This window comes from Larimichthys crocea, chromosome XXIV (genome assembly GCF_000972845.2).
Source record: "Larimichthys crocea isolate SSNF chromosome XXIV, L_crocea_2.0, whole genome shotgun sequence".
In the NCBI taxonomy this organism is placed as follows: Eukaryota; Metazoa; Chordata; class Actinopteri; family Sciaenidae; genus Larimichthys; species Larimichthys crocea.
The window spans coordinates 11,150,582-11,168,262 of NC_040034.1; the positions used below are offsets into that span (position 1 = coordinate 11,150,582).

Here is a 17,681-nt window from a genome sequence, read left to right on the forward strand (position 1 = left end):
CTTCGTGTGTGTGTGTGTGTGTGTGTGTGTGTACTGTCTTTCATATTTGACTCTGCCCCAAATAAGAAAGTGCCAACCGTGAGCCTGGCGGACACCATGACGTCACCGTTGGAGCAGTGAACTAAAACAATCAACCTCACTCCTCCCGCTGCTCCCCAACCGACCGACGGACCAACCGAGCAACCGACCGCACCGCCTCATCTGTGGCGTCTAACACTCTCCCCAACAACACTCACGCTGACACACGCCGACAACAAGCGAGGAGCTGCATTGTTGTGTACGGGTGTCTTAGCGCAAAAGGGTTACCACCGCCGCCACCGCCGCCGCTTATTATTATACATAACGGTAGAGAGCAAGAAGAAGAAGAAGAAGAAGCTATAATCTTGTGTCCGATAACAGGAAAAAAAAGCATGTCCGCACAGCCCAGTGAGGAGCTAGGCTCCGAAGGGAAGTGGTTTGGGGATGACTATGAGAGGAACGGCCTGTTTGGGAACACAACGACCCGGTTCGGCGAGGTGGCGAGCGACCTGGATCAACAATTTCATCCTTTCCAGGACGACGGGAAAAGGCCTCCCGTTGCTATGGAAACTGCATCTACAGGTAAAGCGGGGCATTTATCGTAATTATTGTTGTTTATGTATTTATTTATTTTTAAATAATAATTTAGCCACGTTAGGTTTTAATTTTTAACCTCACATTTAGGTGTTTTGCGGCCCTGTCCGTCAGCTGAGTTAAAACTTCTGGGCTTGAAAACATAGAAACAAGCGAGTAACTTCCATAGTGAATCACAACAGTGATGCTGAAAGGAAATCAAATTAAATTAATCCATTCTTGTTTAGAGCTTTTGAAACATCAACTATGAGTGTGTACGCATGATTCAGAGGGGATGCAGCATGTAATAACAAATAGCCTGTTGAACTTTGAATGCACTCCCACATGTAGGTCTATACCTACAGTAAAATACCTGCATTTTGGATGTGGTAGGGTTGAGGGATGCTAAATAGATGACAGGCCTAAGCTCCATTAATTTGCATAGCCAGTGACCGGGTAGAAAATCATTAAATCCTACAGTTTATCAACACAAGAAGACTTCATTAGTCCTGCTGTAACAAGTAGTCTCTCCGTGATGACAGGACACTCCTCCTGCCTTGGTATTCTTTGTTGATGATGATATAATTATGTTGTTGGATGCTGGAGGCACAGTGTTTTTTGTGGGAACATCCTGCAGACCTCGGTTCTAAGTCCGTCACTCTCCTCAGCACAGCTCAGCTCATGCTGCTATTTTTAATCCTGAAGGGAACAGGGCTCACTATTCGCTTTGGCGAGCAAAACTAGAGCCCTGCACTTTCATTCACGAATTCACTGAAAAATTCATGAAAAAGATGTTTTAGAAAAAAAAAGAAAAAAAGAGGCACCTACTTTCTCCTTCTCTCTTTGCATGCTCGGGCCTTTCTCATTTCACTGGCTGCTGCTGACCCAAAACAAGAAAACTAAATATATTTTATTATATTGAGTGCATAAATTGGATGTTAAACCATTAAGGTTGCTCTGGGAAACACAACATTTACATAACCCACAAAAGCTGCAGACTGAACGTAATAAATATATGTAAAATGGTCAGTCAGTGTTTGGCCGGGCTTTGCAAAAAACAAACAAACAAACAAACAAACAAACAGAGCACATGCTCTTTGTGTGCCAGACAAGCTCAAACACACAAACACACATGGCACACAGCATATTATTATTATTATGTTTTGGTTCTTAAAAGAAAGAACTGCTAGGACTCCAGCTGAGCTGTGTCCATACCAGTGAAGTAATTCACTCTGTCACTTACGTTCTTGGTTGGAACAGTACAGTTCTCATCACATCTAGCGGGGCAGAGTGGACATTTTCCTCTTGACCAGACATCTTATAGTCTGTTCTGATCTTTGTCAACCCCCAACACCCACCTCTTAAAACATTTTCCATCTCTGCTTTGCTGGTGGATCGTCACAAAATAATATTACAAGTTCTGGAAAACTTTGCTCTTGTTTACTGAAGCCAGGAAAGAAGTTCAAGCTTTAAAGAGTACAAACCGTGAAATAGTATCTCTTCAAGATGTCTAGAATTGCCTCGCTACGTAATCGATCCATTCCTGTCCTAAATCTTGTTCACAACAGTGATCTACCCACAGGACGCCGATAATGCTGATTTCAGCTGTATTAAATTACCACAGGACAGAACCTTAGCTTTGGTTCACGGACAGTACAGTACAGTATAGCCTCCTTTATCCTTAAAGTTCACCATCGTGTACGGGATTCAAGAGACATGAGAAAGAAAGTTGTGGAAGATATTGCCACTTCATGACCAGGTCATGTTTGTTTTTAGCACATAGTGTGTCTACTAGCCTCCCCTGCTCTCTGGCCTAGAGAAAAACAGCTTTGTACACAAACAGTGACATCTCCTTTTCCCAACAAGCTCTTTGTCCTTACAGTGCATTATAATAGTCACTTTATCAAGGCCTGACAAAGTGCATCAGTCATGGGGAAACAATCCAGTCTCCGATAGGTGGATTAGACTCGAGTCTTTCTCCTTTTCAGCAAATCATCAGTGACAAGGATGAGACAGCATATGTCTGGCTGGGTCTTTTCCATATCTCTCAGATGGAGAAGGCACTTAGTGGACTCGGCTGGACTGCGTAAAGCCAGCACAGTGCATTTGTGCCTTTAGCTGGTGGTGAGAGCTCTGCTCCGGTTCCCAGGGGGGGCAAGCAGTGCTAGGTCTTTTCAGACTAGATGATAAAGATGCAAGATAATAAAGGGGTAGAGGAGGAGGAGGAGGAGGAGGAGGAGGAGGAGGGAAGCAGCTTAATGACAAAAGAGGCGAGGCTGTGAGGAAAAGGCTGCTAGTTTAAATGTCGGTAAAAAACTGGAAATACAGATTTGTCTTTGACTTTAATTCAGTATCATCCAGATGTCAGTGGTCAGTAGATCAGCTCCCGGGAGTCTGTGTGTACATCCATTAGCTATTGTAGTTAAAAATGTGTTGTCCAGCACCATACATAATTAAACAAGGCTTAAACTGTGTACAGTATATATATATATATTATATATATAAAGATATATAGAATAGAGATAATATATATAATTATATATATATATATATATATATATATATACACCAGCATGTCTGCTCTCCACAATGATTTAGGCTTAAGTGCTCATCCTACGTGTTACCTGCCAGGTTTCCAATCTCATTCATCTTCATCTGTCTCCAGGACCAATTAGCTAATGCTGAGGGATAAAAGGACAGATAAAAGCGAGACACACTAAGTCCAAACAGCACCACTGCGAGGGACAATAACAGAGCATTACTGTTATGTTATATCTATAAATCATAGTTTCTCATGTTCCTTGATCCCCTGTGTTTTCCCTGAAAACAATTAAAAGCCAGCAGCATGTGAAATATGATGCTATGGTTACGATCTTACAGCCTCAGTCCAGCTAGCCTGTGGACATTGAGTAATCCCTGAGCAGAGTACTGCAAACCTGCTCAGGGGGATTAGAGCTACTATCAGCAGAGACGCTTAAAAACATCCATCTAAATGTTTTGTGTAGGTTATTGTAGCCTACGCATGCCCGCCTTCCTGCTCGTTCTGTACTCTTTAATGCCAAAACCTGCCTGCGCATTGAAAAGGAAATGCCAATCTAAAGTCACACTGAGTTGACAGCTTTGACCCAAAGCAGACAGCTTGCAGACACTTAGTCTGGATCCTCCCACATCCTCTCCATTCATCCATAAAGCTCTATCCGAGAAAGAAAACTACAATCAATACAGTGGAAGACAGGTACTGTATGTGCCACAGCTTCAGAATCTGAATGGGGACAGATTAGCTTTTATTTAAACTGGCTCTGCATTGATTCATCCTTGATAAAGGCTGCTGGAACAACAACATTTGTCCTGTGTGGCCTTCAGTGATTTTTTTTTTTTAAAGAATGGTAGATGACGTTTCTTACAGTAATTGTATGTCCTCATTGTCTCGGATCAATGCAGCTCAGGGCGGTCGATTCCCTCAGCACAGCTGTTCTCCGATCGACTTCTGCTGATAGCTTTGCGGTACCTTAGCTCTTAGTATAGACTTCCTTTGTGCTCTCTTATTTTCTTCATCTTTACCGACATTAAAGCGGGACAGTTAGCAACTAGTATTCATGTATTTCTTCGGCCAAAGATATTCAAATCAGTACATTATGAACATAAAAGTTATAACCGAGTCAGAGACCATTAAGAGTCTGAGTGGTGCTTCAGTTAAACTGTGACAAACACAGGAAGTAAGAGACTTAATAAAGGAATCTAATATTATATTATATTAACACCCTCCAATGGAATTATGTTTTGAAACAGCGATTTATTTCTGTCTTCCAGATTAATATTGGAGACAAAAATGAGTTTTATTGTCAGCATTAATTTGATTATTTCTTTGTTTTATAATACATACACAGCCAGGTCAGTCTTTGTGCATCATCCATGATTACAAAATCAATTTCTGCTTCCATCTTTCTAAACAAAGTATTGTACTGTTCCTGGTAAAAAGGACTATAGCTAAAATAATAAAGACACAGCGTATTTAAAGCACAGATGGCTTTGAAAGAAGAGCGCAGAAAGCGTCTTGATGGATTGGTTTCCACAAGGTCATGGAGTGAAAGAGGACCTCTGAAAGGTAACACCACAGTTCAGAGGGTCATGGATGGAGTAATGGAGTCGTTACAGTGCAGCAGATCAACACACAACGTTTTAAAAGTAAAGCTGAATTACTTAGACTGACAGAGATTGTTCCTTTACAAGTCAGTGCAAGTTTCCTGTATGCAAGAAGTAAGACAACATGACGTTCTCCAAACATAGCTGCTCAAGTGATTTTTAAAATCCTCTTCTATTATTCGCATTAGTTTATTCATTTAAATCCACATCGGATAGCTGCAGTCAATCTGTGTCTTCAAGAGAGTACAGCCTGCTGTGCACGGAGTCCGACATGCAGCTCAATAAACCCTTAATTTCAAAGTGCTAATATATTCATTTTGCAACTCCGGCTCTTTTGATATCATCTGTGCTCACATGTTTTCATCTGTAGGATGATAATTAGGAGCCCATGCCTTGACACAACACAGATTGTCAGGCTGCATTAGTTTCGGAGCTGCACTGGCTGCACAGAGGAAACAACAAAAGAACTGCCCCCTTCGCAGCACCATCCACCAGGACTTATTTATTTAACTGCACCATCCTTTCACTGACATGATTATGTTGTGTGCGGCTCCAGTGTGAGCTGAGAATTCCTCTGTTGTCACGTCCAATCCCATCTGAGCTAAGCAGAGCATTTGTTTCAGCCTTGTGGGGGTTTTTCCGTTTCCAGTGTCTGTGTGCTATGCCATATCAGCAGAGTGAAAATGCCCTCAGCACACCAACTTTGTCAAGTTGCTGCTCAGTTAAAGACAAGCATCCAGCCTCATTATTGCTGCAGATGTCTTATGCAACTGCGGTTGAGTTATCTGGGTTGTTACGTAGAATGAGTTTATGGAGGCTGGGGGTGTTGCCTACAGTCAACAGGAGTACTGGCAGTTCACAGCTCCAGAGAACACCTCTCTTCACATTTTGTAGTGGCTCTGAGTGCTTCCCACATCTACACACGTAGTACAGTGGATCAGTGAGTGAGTGAGTGAGTGTTAGATTATGATGGTGTTGCCAGAGCGATGGCTGATGGGACCTATACAACGGTAGTACACTAAGAGGATTATACATTGGTTTGCTTTAGTAGGACATCAAGGGCATTCATGTCACTGAACCGAATTCGACTCAACAGCTGTGCCCATCTATGTTGCACACCGCTTGGATCCAAGGGCTGTTCAGATGTCGCTCCACAAGACATCTGAGTCTGTTAAATATAAAATAATCTAAAACTCAGGAGTGTCAGGGCCTGCTTTGCTTTTCCTCCAGGTCACGTCACCCCTCCCCCCGTGTCCCAGCATGGGTGTGCAGTGTTTGTTTTGTGCAGCGATATGATGTATTGTTAATGACCGAGGGAGCAGCGGTAGGAAGGACAGCAGAAGGGAAGGGTGGTGGGGCTTTTTAGAGGAAGTGAAGGGAGGGACGGGACGTCCTGACCTGTTGGGCCTTCTGTCAGTCAGTCCGCATCCTCCAGATCTAACCCTAAGGCTTCTATTTTATCTTCCCCCATCATCCAGCCCAGCAGCTGGACGCAGCCTATTTATAGCACCACCGCTGCCCTGGGAGAAGCAGGGCTAGAGAGTGCGAGGAGGAGCTCGGTTTGTAGGAGTATAAACTCTGACTACACAGCACAACAAAAACATTAGCATCAGATGTGTAGTGAGTACTGTGTTTATGCTTGTGTACATGAACAGGATGCAGTGTGTGTTTGCATGACTAGAAGACTGGAAGTTGGACATAAAGTCAACAAATTGAAATACTTGACTCTGACTTCTGACCTGATGATTCAAAATAACATCCTTATCAAGTGCGTCTCTTCCTGTTTTGCAAGTCATATGTAATACGAGCATTTCCCTGCGGCACTGTAACAAATTATTCAGTGAGATGTTGAGTGATATTTTACAGCAGGGCACGCACAGATAACACCAACAATGTCAGTTCATAATAGTGGCTGAAAATTGTATAATTTTTCATTATTATTTTAGCTTTGTGTGGTTGAATACCAGGAATAGGTGTGCTGTGTTTCAAATATTTATGTATCATTGAACAGTTTTGTCAATCTAGCACCATTTTAGAGATACTACCCTGCACATACAGTATATTGTTCATATTTTATTTCTGCATGTTCGTTTTTACACTAATTTGTCAGGGGAGACGCTGGATGAGTGATTACAGAGCAGAGATGTGACTAGAGAAAGCCCTTTTCCTGCATGATTTTAGAACAGACTCTGGTTGTGGCACTGTGGTTTTTTTTGGGGAGGTCCGAACAATCCCCCTTTGTCCCATACCGGGTACAAGTACCCTCTGTTACTGCTGCCTCACTGATCTTCACAGCCGAGCACCCTGTCAGACTGTGCTGCTCTCACAGTGCCACAGCCTCTCCCTGGAAGCTGCGCCAGCTGAAGCACGGCCTTGTTTAACTGGATGTTTTCATTAATCAGACAGCTCATGATCGTGTGACACAGAGAGAGCTGTCATTCTTCTTTATCAGTTTTTTTTTTTTTTATGTGTGAACCTCACTGAGTTTCAGTCCTCTCTCTTCTTGTCACTCTCTGTAGATGACCCCATGTCTGGCCTGTTTAGGAAGCCGATGAACGACGACGGCGATGTCTACACTTCCCTGCTGTCAAATCAGAGCTTCACATCAGGTCGAGAAGCCTCCTACCTGTCGGACGACCTGAAACCGGCTAAGCCGTCCTCTGGCTCCTCTGCCCTGGATGATTTTACCAGCGAAACCTATAGCTTCAGCTCCACCAAGACCACCAAGACGACTTATGACATGGCCGATGACATGCCAAAATCCCTGTTCAGCTCAGACAAGACAGAATCCTACAACTACATGGACATCAGCCACGGGGATGAGCGCCGTGACCAGAAACAGGGTGTGGCTGTGCACAGCTTGGTGGACACAGCCTCAACTGGTCGTGACTTATTGGGCAGCTACATAGATAAAAACCCTGGAAAAGATGAGGATGACGAGGAAGAAGAGGAGGATGAAAACCTAGGTCCAGCACTGGGCTCCCACTCTTTCCCCTACGTGGAGGAGCCATCTGATGAAGAGCTGTCAGACTACCACTCCTATCGAAATCTGGGTGGCACCCCGCAGACAGCCAGCCCAGTGAAGATAACCTTGACCAAATCGCAGCCTCCAGCCCCCAAGATTGAGCCGCAGCAACAGCCCCCTCCAGTCAGTGTGTCTGAGCGTGAAAACGTCCTCAGTGTGGGCTTACAGGGGGTTCCTACTGTGACGCTATCAGAGCCGGAGGATGACAGCCCTGCCTCCACTCCCAATGCTTCACCAACACGTAGGCACAGCACACACACACACACACCTGTCATATAGTCAGATATAGAAGTGTTGATAAAATCCTGCATTATGGGGTATGTGGTTTCATGTTGTGATATCAGTATATATCAGGGTAGAGGACATTTTCTGCTAAATCAGTTGAGAAACTGTTAAAAAATAACCAGATGGGAATGTCTGTTTTGTGTGCAAGTGAATTAAATCAACGAACTTCATCCCAAAAATCTTACAAATATATCTATATATGTCGCACAGTCCTATGTCAGATTTGATGTCAGAATGAATTGTATTAAAGTCAGTGTTTGTCTTTAAAGTGAGACTGTAGCGTAGCAGTAGCACAAGTAAAGATGAGTCATGAAGTCAGCAGACTGACTCAGTAATGTGCAGTTATACGATAACTATCTAAAAGTTTGTTAACATTAGCTAAAATTAGCCACCGTAAGCTACAGGTCATACCAGACCAAGTAAGGGTGTAGCAGAAAAAACTCAGAGTATACTGAGTCATGCAAGCGTGTGTTTTATTGCTTATGAAGTCATTTTATTTAGTTCCACAGCTATGTGTGCTGTATGAGACTCTCATGGCCACTTTTCTCTGTGTTTCTTTGTGAACAGAGAAAGAATTCGCTTCCCATGACATGTTCAAGGCTGACACAGTGAAGCCTGCAGCTTCCAAAGGCACTCCAAGCACAAAGGCCGGCAGCAGGGAGCATGACGGCAGCAGCGCAGAGTCTGGAGACTCAGAGATTGAGCCGGTGTCTGAGGAGCCTTCAAAGGCCAGTAGCAACCCATTTGCCCAGCCACCTAAAAGCAAGGGCACTTTCAGCCAGCCTAACAACCCCTTTGACAATCCCCCAGTCGCCAAGGGTGGTTTTGGCCTGGCTGGCAACCACGCTCCACCCACAGCCTACAGCATTTTGAGGGAGGAGAGAGAGGCAGAGCTTGACAGCGATCTCTTCATCGAGTCTGCGTCTGAAGAGAGCCCAAAGAGAGAGCAGGGCTTCAGTGGCCCTAAACCGGGAGTCAGCCCCCCCTCTCCCCTGATTCCCAGTGCTGTCTCTCCTCGCAGTATGGCTGAAGCGGCACCAGCCGAGGCCCTGATCACAGAAAAGATCAAGACCCCAGTGAAAACAGAGGAAGATCGCACAACCAAGCCCAAGCCCCCCACTGCCGCCGTACCACCAGAAGTGCGATCGGAGAAACCCAACCAAGACGACATGCACAAGCACACGAATGAGGGCAAAGGAGACCTGGGAAAACCCAGTGCATCAATGTTCCCTGGCTTTAATAAACAAAAAGGTCAGTCTGCTAAATCTTTATTCTAACTGTTACTCAGAGTTTGGTGTTTCTCTAAGCAGCACATATTTCACCTCTTCGCAAAAATGTAAGAATGTACATCATTACTGCCTCAGATGACCCTGTGATCTTTTCATTGTTGCAGTGGTTTCACCTTGGCTTATAAGCTACTATCTTGAGTACTGGCTTTCCAGAAATAGTGCTGCCAGCTTGTGGAACAGGTAGTGTTGTGTGTGCTACCGCATGTACGCTTATGTTCAAAACCTTCCCCGTCGTATCAAGGGATAAAAACAGTTTGAATATTATTGACAGCATATTTTTCTAGTCATAAAACTAACACCATATTTGTATTTGTTTACTTCCTGGGTAGCTACCTGCATGGTGTCCTTTCACATTGTTTTGTTTACAAGGCTGGCAAACTAAACAGGATCGCTGAGAGAAATGGGATGCTCCACTGTTATGTGTGTGTGTGTCTCTGCTAGGGGTGGGTGGGAAGTGCTTGTGTTGCTGTTGCCTGAGGTCTGCTTCCCCCTGGTGGTACATCTGAGAAAAAAAAAAAAAGGATGCGTTGATTCACATTTAAGGCAAAGCATGACGACCAAAACTCAGCAGCTACCCCGTCTGACCTGTAAATGTTGCTCTCTGCTTCAGCACAAATAATGGATTTGCAAATGTTGATGAAAAACTATCTCTGCATGGTGGCAACATCTGGCTCCTTAGATCACTCTTTAACATCCTGTGATGAGATAAATCAGACATGCCCGTCGCAGTCAGCAGGACTTAATGCTGTTTGAGCTGCACATTAGATGGTGTTTTGACTTCTATCTGCTCTTCCTGCTCTGCTCTCCCCCTGTCCTTGTAAACAGCGTGTTTACATAATGCCACAATGTCAAATCTGGGACACATTCCTACTTCGGGGCTTTGAAGTCTTCTTCTTGAATTTCACATCATTACAAAGCAGAAAAAAAAAATCACATTTAAATAAATGTGTCGGTTTTGGTTCCTTCCAAAGAGAAAGAAAGGTGTATTTGTTTCATGGACTCACAGCTACTGATGCACCCTGGTCCAATAGAACATAATGACTGAGTCAGGTGAATAGTATCTAATATAAAAATGGATAATATTACGAGCCAGTGTGGTTAAATAGTAAATAATAGAGAGGCTGTCCTTGTTTGATTTACTCATAGCTGTAAGAAGGTTCTGGAAATGCTAAAAAGCAGGTCACGTCTGTTTTTTCTCTCCCCCACTAGAGGACGCAGTGCACCTTTGTCATCGCTGCTCTGCTGGAGGACCAGCAGATATTGTTTTCATCAGTCTGAGCACTAGTTGCCATGGCAACAGTGATTAAGGGTGGGGGGGTCAGTCTGGTTCGGAGAAGAAATCTGTTTTTCCCTCCAATCCTCCTGGTTGGTATTGGCATTGAAGCATGTCACGGCTGCAGTGAGCAGAAGGTGTGAGGTGTGGCTGTCTGCAGGGGTGGAGGGGTGGGGGGTGGCGGCTGAAAGGATGAACAGCTTTGATGGGATTTTTAAAAAATGATGTTAGTCCTAAACTGAAACGAAATTGTTTTCCGCTCAGTGCTGACACCATAGTGACAGTGCTGTTTCTCGTGCACTCCGCTTTAAGGCATCCTTTTTTCTTTTCCTTTTTTTTTTCAGCCGTGGGTCTCTTTACGGCTCCATTTACATTACAAATGTATTCTAAGCAGGAAATGGTAAAGCACACACACATATCCTGAGGGTACTAAACAAGGAGCATTGTGTTGTTAATGCTTGGTGTCTTTGGTTATGAATTATTAAAGAATGAGCACTTTGCCTCTTCAATTATCAGTGAGTCATAGTGGAAACAGCTATTTCAGTCTCTGCTACAACCATAAATATTGTTCTGTACATACAAAGAACAACTGAGCTGGATGTTTGCCATGTTATTGCTTAGCAACATGGTCTCAAGTCTGGCTATTTTCAACCTTCAGATAATATTGCTGTGTCTGGAGACTATTCAAATGATGAATGCTCTTCTTTTAGGGTGCACAGAATGCCATATTTGTAGCTTGTATTACAAATAAATAGGATCCTTTTACAAGCTACAAGGAAAGCCAGAGCAGCATAGTACAAGACAATGATTTGATCATGTTTTAACCCTCCCACTGATTTTAACCCCGTTATCACCAGCGTGTTCTCGGGCTTTTATTTTGAAAGCTAGTGTCCCTTCCCTTTCAAGAAAAAAGCTGAGCCTCCCAACCATCACCACCCACCCTGTCACACCCCTTAGGCTCTTAATCATAGCATGGATGGTTTGCTGCAGCAGCAACTGTGGTATGGTGTTTACAATTTAACCCCCACCCCCTCCCTCTCTCTCCCCCAGCACACAGACACGCACACAGACACATATACACATACGCACTTTCCCTGCTCCTTCTTTTCTAGCCAGCATCGCTCCACAGCATCAGTCTGTGTGCTCCGCGAGCCGGCAGCACCTTGGAAACCTTTTCCTCCCTCACCGCCCTCCCTCCCTCCCTTCTCTCTCTCTGTCATCTCCGCATCCTTTTTCTGACCATTCATGCCTTTCTGGGATGACTGAGTGACTCGGTGCTACCGAAGAGGGAGACAAAGAAGAGAACGGAGACCATAAAGAGAAAGAGAGAAAGAAAGAAAGAGAACAGGGACAGAACTGATCACCAGCATGCAGGCCACTGCAGACGTGACCAAGAAGGAAAGCTCCTGGAGCAGCTGGAGGGGCCAGGGTACTGATGCGTTTACTGTGATTTCCTCGTCAGTCAGTTTGTCTGTGTTTTGTGGCTGTGAGAGATGGACTGTTATCTCTGCATGTAGGTTAAATATTCATGACGCTATAGGCGTGTGTCCGTGTGCTTTGCATGTGTACATTTATCGTCTTAATCGTGTCGTGGGAGTCAAACAGCTGTTTACCTGTGCCTCCTTTCATGCGGACACGCCCTGATGACAGATCCTTTTTGCTGCATGTGTGTGCATCTGAAACAAAAACCCAAAACAACAAAGAGGAGAGGGGGTGAGAGACGCTGGTGGGTGTTATGGAAAATAAGCGAATACACACCAGCAGCGTGCTGGGAGCCATCTGTTTTGGGTGCATGTTAATATGGATGCCAGTGTTGTGAACTAAGGCGTGTCATTGTTATTACCCTCCCCATTTTGCAGCCGTGCAGGGAAGCTGTTTTTTCTTTTTTTTTATTATTATGGCGTATGCTATGTTTTTGTGTAACGAGGCAGTCTGTGCATCCGGACGGCACTGACAGACTGTCTCCATGGTAACCAGGGCACACCCATCCTGATTACATCAGCCCTATCTCCTGGGCCGGAGAAGAGCATCCTCCGTCTGTCTGTTTCCATAGCATGGAGGGCTCGTAGACAGGGCCAGGAGAGAAAATGGCGTCCCTTTCTCCACACTGGTGGTGGTTTATTATCTGCCATCCATTGCTGCCATGTTTTTAGGTTTGGCTCAGCAGTGAAAATGCAACAGAATAATCTGTTTATTCGTCCCAACAGAGACTGTAACAGTCATTGCATGTGCAGCTTGGTAAAAATAACATTGATGACAAACATCCATTTGTCAATATTCTCCTGAGTCATTATTTATTTTATTTGGCCAAAACGAATGTCTGAGACTGTGTAACACGATATCCTATTTTGATGCGATCTGTCCACGATATTAGGCATCAAATTAAGCTGATACAGTTGGCACAGCTGAGGATGAGACTGAGCGGATTTACTTTCTGCCGTTGAATGTTTGCACATCAGTTTGATGATGCAGGTGTTTTTATGTTTAGTCATTCTCACTGCACATGCACAACACTGAGTCACTGCCATCAAGACACTCAAGAATGACCAAACACTGATGTGAAGATATATGTAAAACTGAGTCATGCATATATGATTTACTCCAAATAAACATTAACTGGGCTCAAGATGACATGCTACAGGTCAAAACTTACTATTGCACTACTGTTTGTAAATCTATGTTCTTAAATACACAGATAAAAAGATAACAAACAGACATATACAGTAGCTGCCATATTTATTCAACAAATGTTTTGTAAGTATGGCAGCTACAGACTCAAGTCTACCACATTGTATTTAGTTGTTTCTCATGAACATACATAGGTCAGAACGGTGTTATGTTGCATAGTTAGTTTTATGTCATTTAATTGGTTGTTTTAAATCGTTATTTGGTTATTATGGGGCAGAAAAAATTAAACTTTTGCATAGTTCAGAGTTCAGTTTGTCATAACGTGGTATGATTTACTCACTACTAGTGAATCTATTCAAATAAGTTCAATGATATGAAGAGGTCTGAGAGAAGACGCGACTTTACATTACATTGAAGCTTTCGGTTTAAAATGTCATTTTCTGTTGGATAAGCTGTCAGACTGATGAGATACCTCTGTCTACACTAGCAAATATCTATGCATCAGTATCGAGTAACTCTGAACTGACCCTAATATATATAATAAATCTGATAGGCATAATCGTCATAGCATAAACCGATCACCACAAAGCCCACGTTCCACGTCTAAGACTCCTGAATCTCTTTACATGTTTGCTCACTCCGGCTGATGGCTTGTTTGAGGCCACAAGGATGTCTTCAGTGATTTAATGAGGTCAGGCTAAACTAGTTTCACTACAGAAAAGGGGGAGGAGGAATCATATTATTGTCACTGGTGTTAATCATTTGCTCTGGTTTTCGCTCATTGAATGTGTCAAATATCAGAGACAAGAGTCGTATCAACAAACAGAGCTTGGCAGGCTTTGGTCTTCCTCTGTTCTCTGATTCAACATCCTGCATGTCACCTGTGCCGTTCTGGATATGGTGCATGCTTTATTATAAGTTAATGTCAGGTTAAGCTTTTAATCAAGCTGCATACAAATCTTCTGTTAATCAGTCAGAAATCAGACCTGGATAAATCCATCCTTGTGTGAGACACTATCATGTAACAGTTTTAGACCTGTATCCACGCAGTTTTTTTTGTCTCATTTTCTTGACTGCTACCCGGCCTTGTGTTAGACCTGCCATTGTCCTTTTGTGCTCCACAATAAAGGCAGAGGCTGTCTTCATATGTCGGGGTGTGGAGACACATTATGTGCCGCTGATTCCCCAGATTCAGAGCAAATGAATCTCTCTCTGTTCCCAAAGGAACGCTCTCTTTCCCCTTCTCTCCCTCCCTCCCTCCCTCCCTCCCTCTCTTGCTCTTTCGGCCCCTCCCTTCCTCCCTCACTCCATCTCTCAGTGAGTGGTGGGGAAGAAAATGGAGCATGGTAACTATGGTAACTGCATCAGGCAGGTGCTCGGCAGATCCTTGCCACCGAAGCATTTTAATGGAGCAGTGGAACACCGTCTACAGTCTGCACAGTTTATAAAACGTGCAGCGTTACGCTGGTTTAAGTCATATGATGCAATCTTTACACTCACAAAGGTTTTCCATTTTGATGCACTCTCTTTTATTTAAGTCGCTGCTTGCCAGTCGTTGTCACGTGTCAGCGGGGCTGCACTTAAAGGGCCTGAGAATAAAAGAGAGAGAGAGAGAGAGAGAGAGAGAGAGAGAGAGAGTGTTTGCATGTTGTGTGTTAGTGTGTGGTGTGTGTGTGTGTCGGATTGCATTGTGATTTGGCAACCGCACCCCGTAGACATCACCCCCCCCGCCTTGCCTCCCTGCCTCCCTCCCTGCACAAGCGGATGCTGATTTGCTGGTGTGACTGTGGCCCATCCCCTCCTGTGCAGGCAGGAGGGGGGACTCCCCCCCTTCACTGCTCTCCTTTTGTCCGTGGATAAAGCAGCTGCCTCTTTCCCTGTTCAGCCATGGGAGCCGCAGGTCAGTACACGCTTCTACTGCACTAGCTAAAGCTTTTCAGTCTGCGTGCAGCCTGTGCAGCACATCACAAGGCGACAGTCGCTTGGTCAACACCTGTCTCTGGCACTGAGAGACAGGTCTGTGTGTTGTTACAGCTGTGTGCTACCTGTGCCTGTCTGTGTGTGTGTGTGAGCATCTCCATTCAAACCACCAGCCACATGGACAGTTTGTCAGTGGCAACAATGGCTTCTGTGGGGAGTGGTGTATGTACAGCAGCAAAGGCACATGGATCCCTCTGGTTCTGAATGAATTGTGTCTTTGGTTTCACAGTGAGCAGGGGGGCGTGGAGGGGGGCTGGTAGGTACCGTAAATCACTATTGGTTAGTGATAAATTATATATGTGTTATTTTACAGTTTAGAAACAATCAGTGTGTACATAGCAGAGATTCACTTAGTCACAATGACTGTTGCCACCCAGGTCCGGCCTGTCTTTTTGGCATCCAGAGATGCCTTTTAGTGGAGAGTAAAGATGGCCGTCATCACTATGCTGCTCACAGCTCCACGGCTAAAATTAGAGCTGGCAGGCTGGCGGACAGCTCAGAGAGGAAGAGCAAGAAACCCAAGAGACCACAGCCGCAATTCTCTCTTCTTAACTTGACATTAACGTACTGCTGCTGCTCACCTCCTCACGTGACAGGATGGTTTTCCAGTTGTCGGCACCAGTAGATAAACAGTAAATCCTAGTAGGTGGTGCTGGTGGTGGTGGTGGTGGGGGAGGCAGCTGGTTCAGCAGAGGTGAAACAAGCACCCGACAGTTCTCATGGAAACGGGCCCATGTTTCCAGTCGACACAGACGACTGCCAGCGGGAGGACCATGTCGTCCTCTGGAGCTGTAATGGTACACTGGGCTAATCCTCAGTTTTCACTTCTCTCTCATCTTTGCTCAGTGGCTTTGAATTACAGGCCCGACCACCCGAAGAAGTGAGAAAATGTCAGAGTAGAACTAAAATGGTGCAGCAAGATATACAAGTGCCTGCAGACACGTTGGTTGTTGTACATTTCAACAGTTGTTCCTGTAGGAGTGAGACGTTTTAGGACTGCGCTGATGAGACACTGCACTGAAGCATCGTCATCCTTCATCACTGACCACAGAACTGCTTGTCTGGCCAGGTCACATTGAACCGTTATCTCTGAACTGCTGATAGTGCTTCTATTTCGGCTACTGCCTTCACTGAGCTATAGGTCAATCATTAATTCAGCTCTGAGTCCCGTCAGTGCAGGTGTACCTTCAGTGTAACGTGGTTCCCTCTGCTGTCTCTGTTTGTATGTATGTTTGTATACGTGTGAGACCAGACCAGGTGCCACTGGCGATAAGCACACGTCAGATGTAAATAAGAAGCTCCACTGGTCCAGAGTGTGGCGGCACAAACTGAGGCATTTGCTCGACAAGTGAGAGTCAGCTATTATCTTCTGCAAAGGTCGCTCTATATATAGGAGTAAAGAAACTGAACTGACGGATCGTCACTCAGACACCTTCAGCTCACTCTAACCTAATGAAAAGCTGGGTTAGGAAGCTGGGTTATAACAGCCTCACGTGACAGCCGAAGCTCTCTGAGGACCTCGAGTTGTGAACAGCTTCCAGATATTTGACCCAAATGTGTGGTGCGTAGTGCGCAGCAGCCCGATCCACTTTGAAAAGGATACAGCTATGGATGTCCAGGCCTGCATGTCAGAGTGAGAGGTCAGGTCATTGTGGGTCCTAACCCTGTCTGTCCTTCTTCTGTCCTACTCCCCCTCCACCACACAGCGATTGACCTGCTCTACTGGAGGAATGTGAAGCAGTCAGGGGCCGTGTTCAGCAGCGTGCTTCTGCTCCTCTTCTCCCTGACCCAGTTCAGCGTGGTGAGCGTCGGAGCCTACTTAGCCCTGGCAGCCCTCTCTGCCACCATCAGCTTCAGGATCTATAAGTCTGTGCTGCAGGCTGTGCAGAAGACCGATGAGGGACATCCATTCAAGTGAGTAAAACAGAAGACTGAGACCGTTGAACGAGACGGTTTATGGTTTACTTACTGAAAGGTCTTGTCTGTGTTTCTGACCCTGTGTCTGTTACCAGATCCTACCTGGAGATGGAAATCGCTCTATCCCAGGACCAGATTAGCAAATATGCCGACAAAATCCTGCTGTACACCAACACCTGTATGAAGGAGCTCCGCAGGCTGTTCCTCGTACAAGATCTGGTCGACTCCTTGAAGGTTTGTCTTTTGGCATCACTAGCAAGGGATGACGATATTTATCAGTTTAAAATTGCACCGCCTTTAGCTACAGTGTAAGATCAGAGCTGCCTCTTGGGATTTCTAGTGGGGCTTTGTGACTCCGACACCATCCTGTAATAGACGTACATAAGATTAAAATCGTGTCTGTGTGTTTCAGTTTGCTGTTTTGATGTGGCTGCTGACCTACGTGGGCGCTCTCTTCAACGGCCTGACACTGCTCATCCTAGGTGAGGTCATCCCGAAATCTCGCTCAGCTTCCAACTTCCAAGCATTGCTGCTTACTCACACACACTCA

General features: G+C 44.9%; 1 protein-coding gene and 1 long non-coding RNA gene across 4 annotated transcripts in view; one reads left to right on the plus strand and one right to left on the minus strand.

The window, feature by feature from the left end:
* The window catches only part of rtn1a (reticulon 1a), a 19,558-nt gene continuing 1,877 nt past the window's right edge, over positions 1-17,681 (plus strand). Inside the window, exons 1-6 of one of the 3 annotated variants that reach the window (XM_010734170.3) lie at positions 1-600; positions 7,254-8,000; positions 8,612-9,295; positions 16,921-17,128; positions 17,227-17,365; positions 17,544-17,613. In XM_010734170.3, coding sequence (XP_010732472.3) covers positions 411-600; positions 7,254-8,000; positions 8,612-9,295; positions 16,921-17,128; positions 17,227-17,365; positions 17,544-17,613 — 2,038 coding nt within the window. In that variant the 5' untranslated portion in view covers positions 1-410. Of the gene's footprint in view, positions 601-7,253; positions 8,001-8,611; positions 9,296-11,729; positions 12,036-15,033; positions 15,135-16,920; positions 17,129-17,226; positions 17,366-17,543; positions 17,614-17,681 lie in introns of those variants that run through there. The other 2 variants (XM_010734171.3, XM_010734172.3) reach the window with 2 other exon arrangements.
* On the minus strand, positions 9,396-11,494 carry LOC113744567 (uncharacterized). Its single transcript, XR_003461643.1, has 2 exons — positions 9,919-11,494; positions 9,396-9,835 (listed from the first exon to the last, which is right to left on the minus strand). It is a non-coding gene; the product is annotated as an uncharacterized LOC113744567 (long non-coding RNA).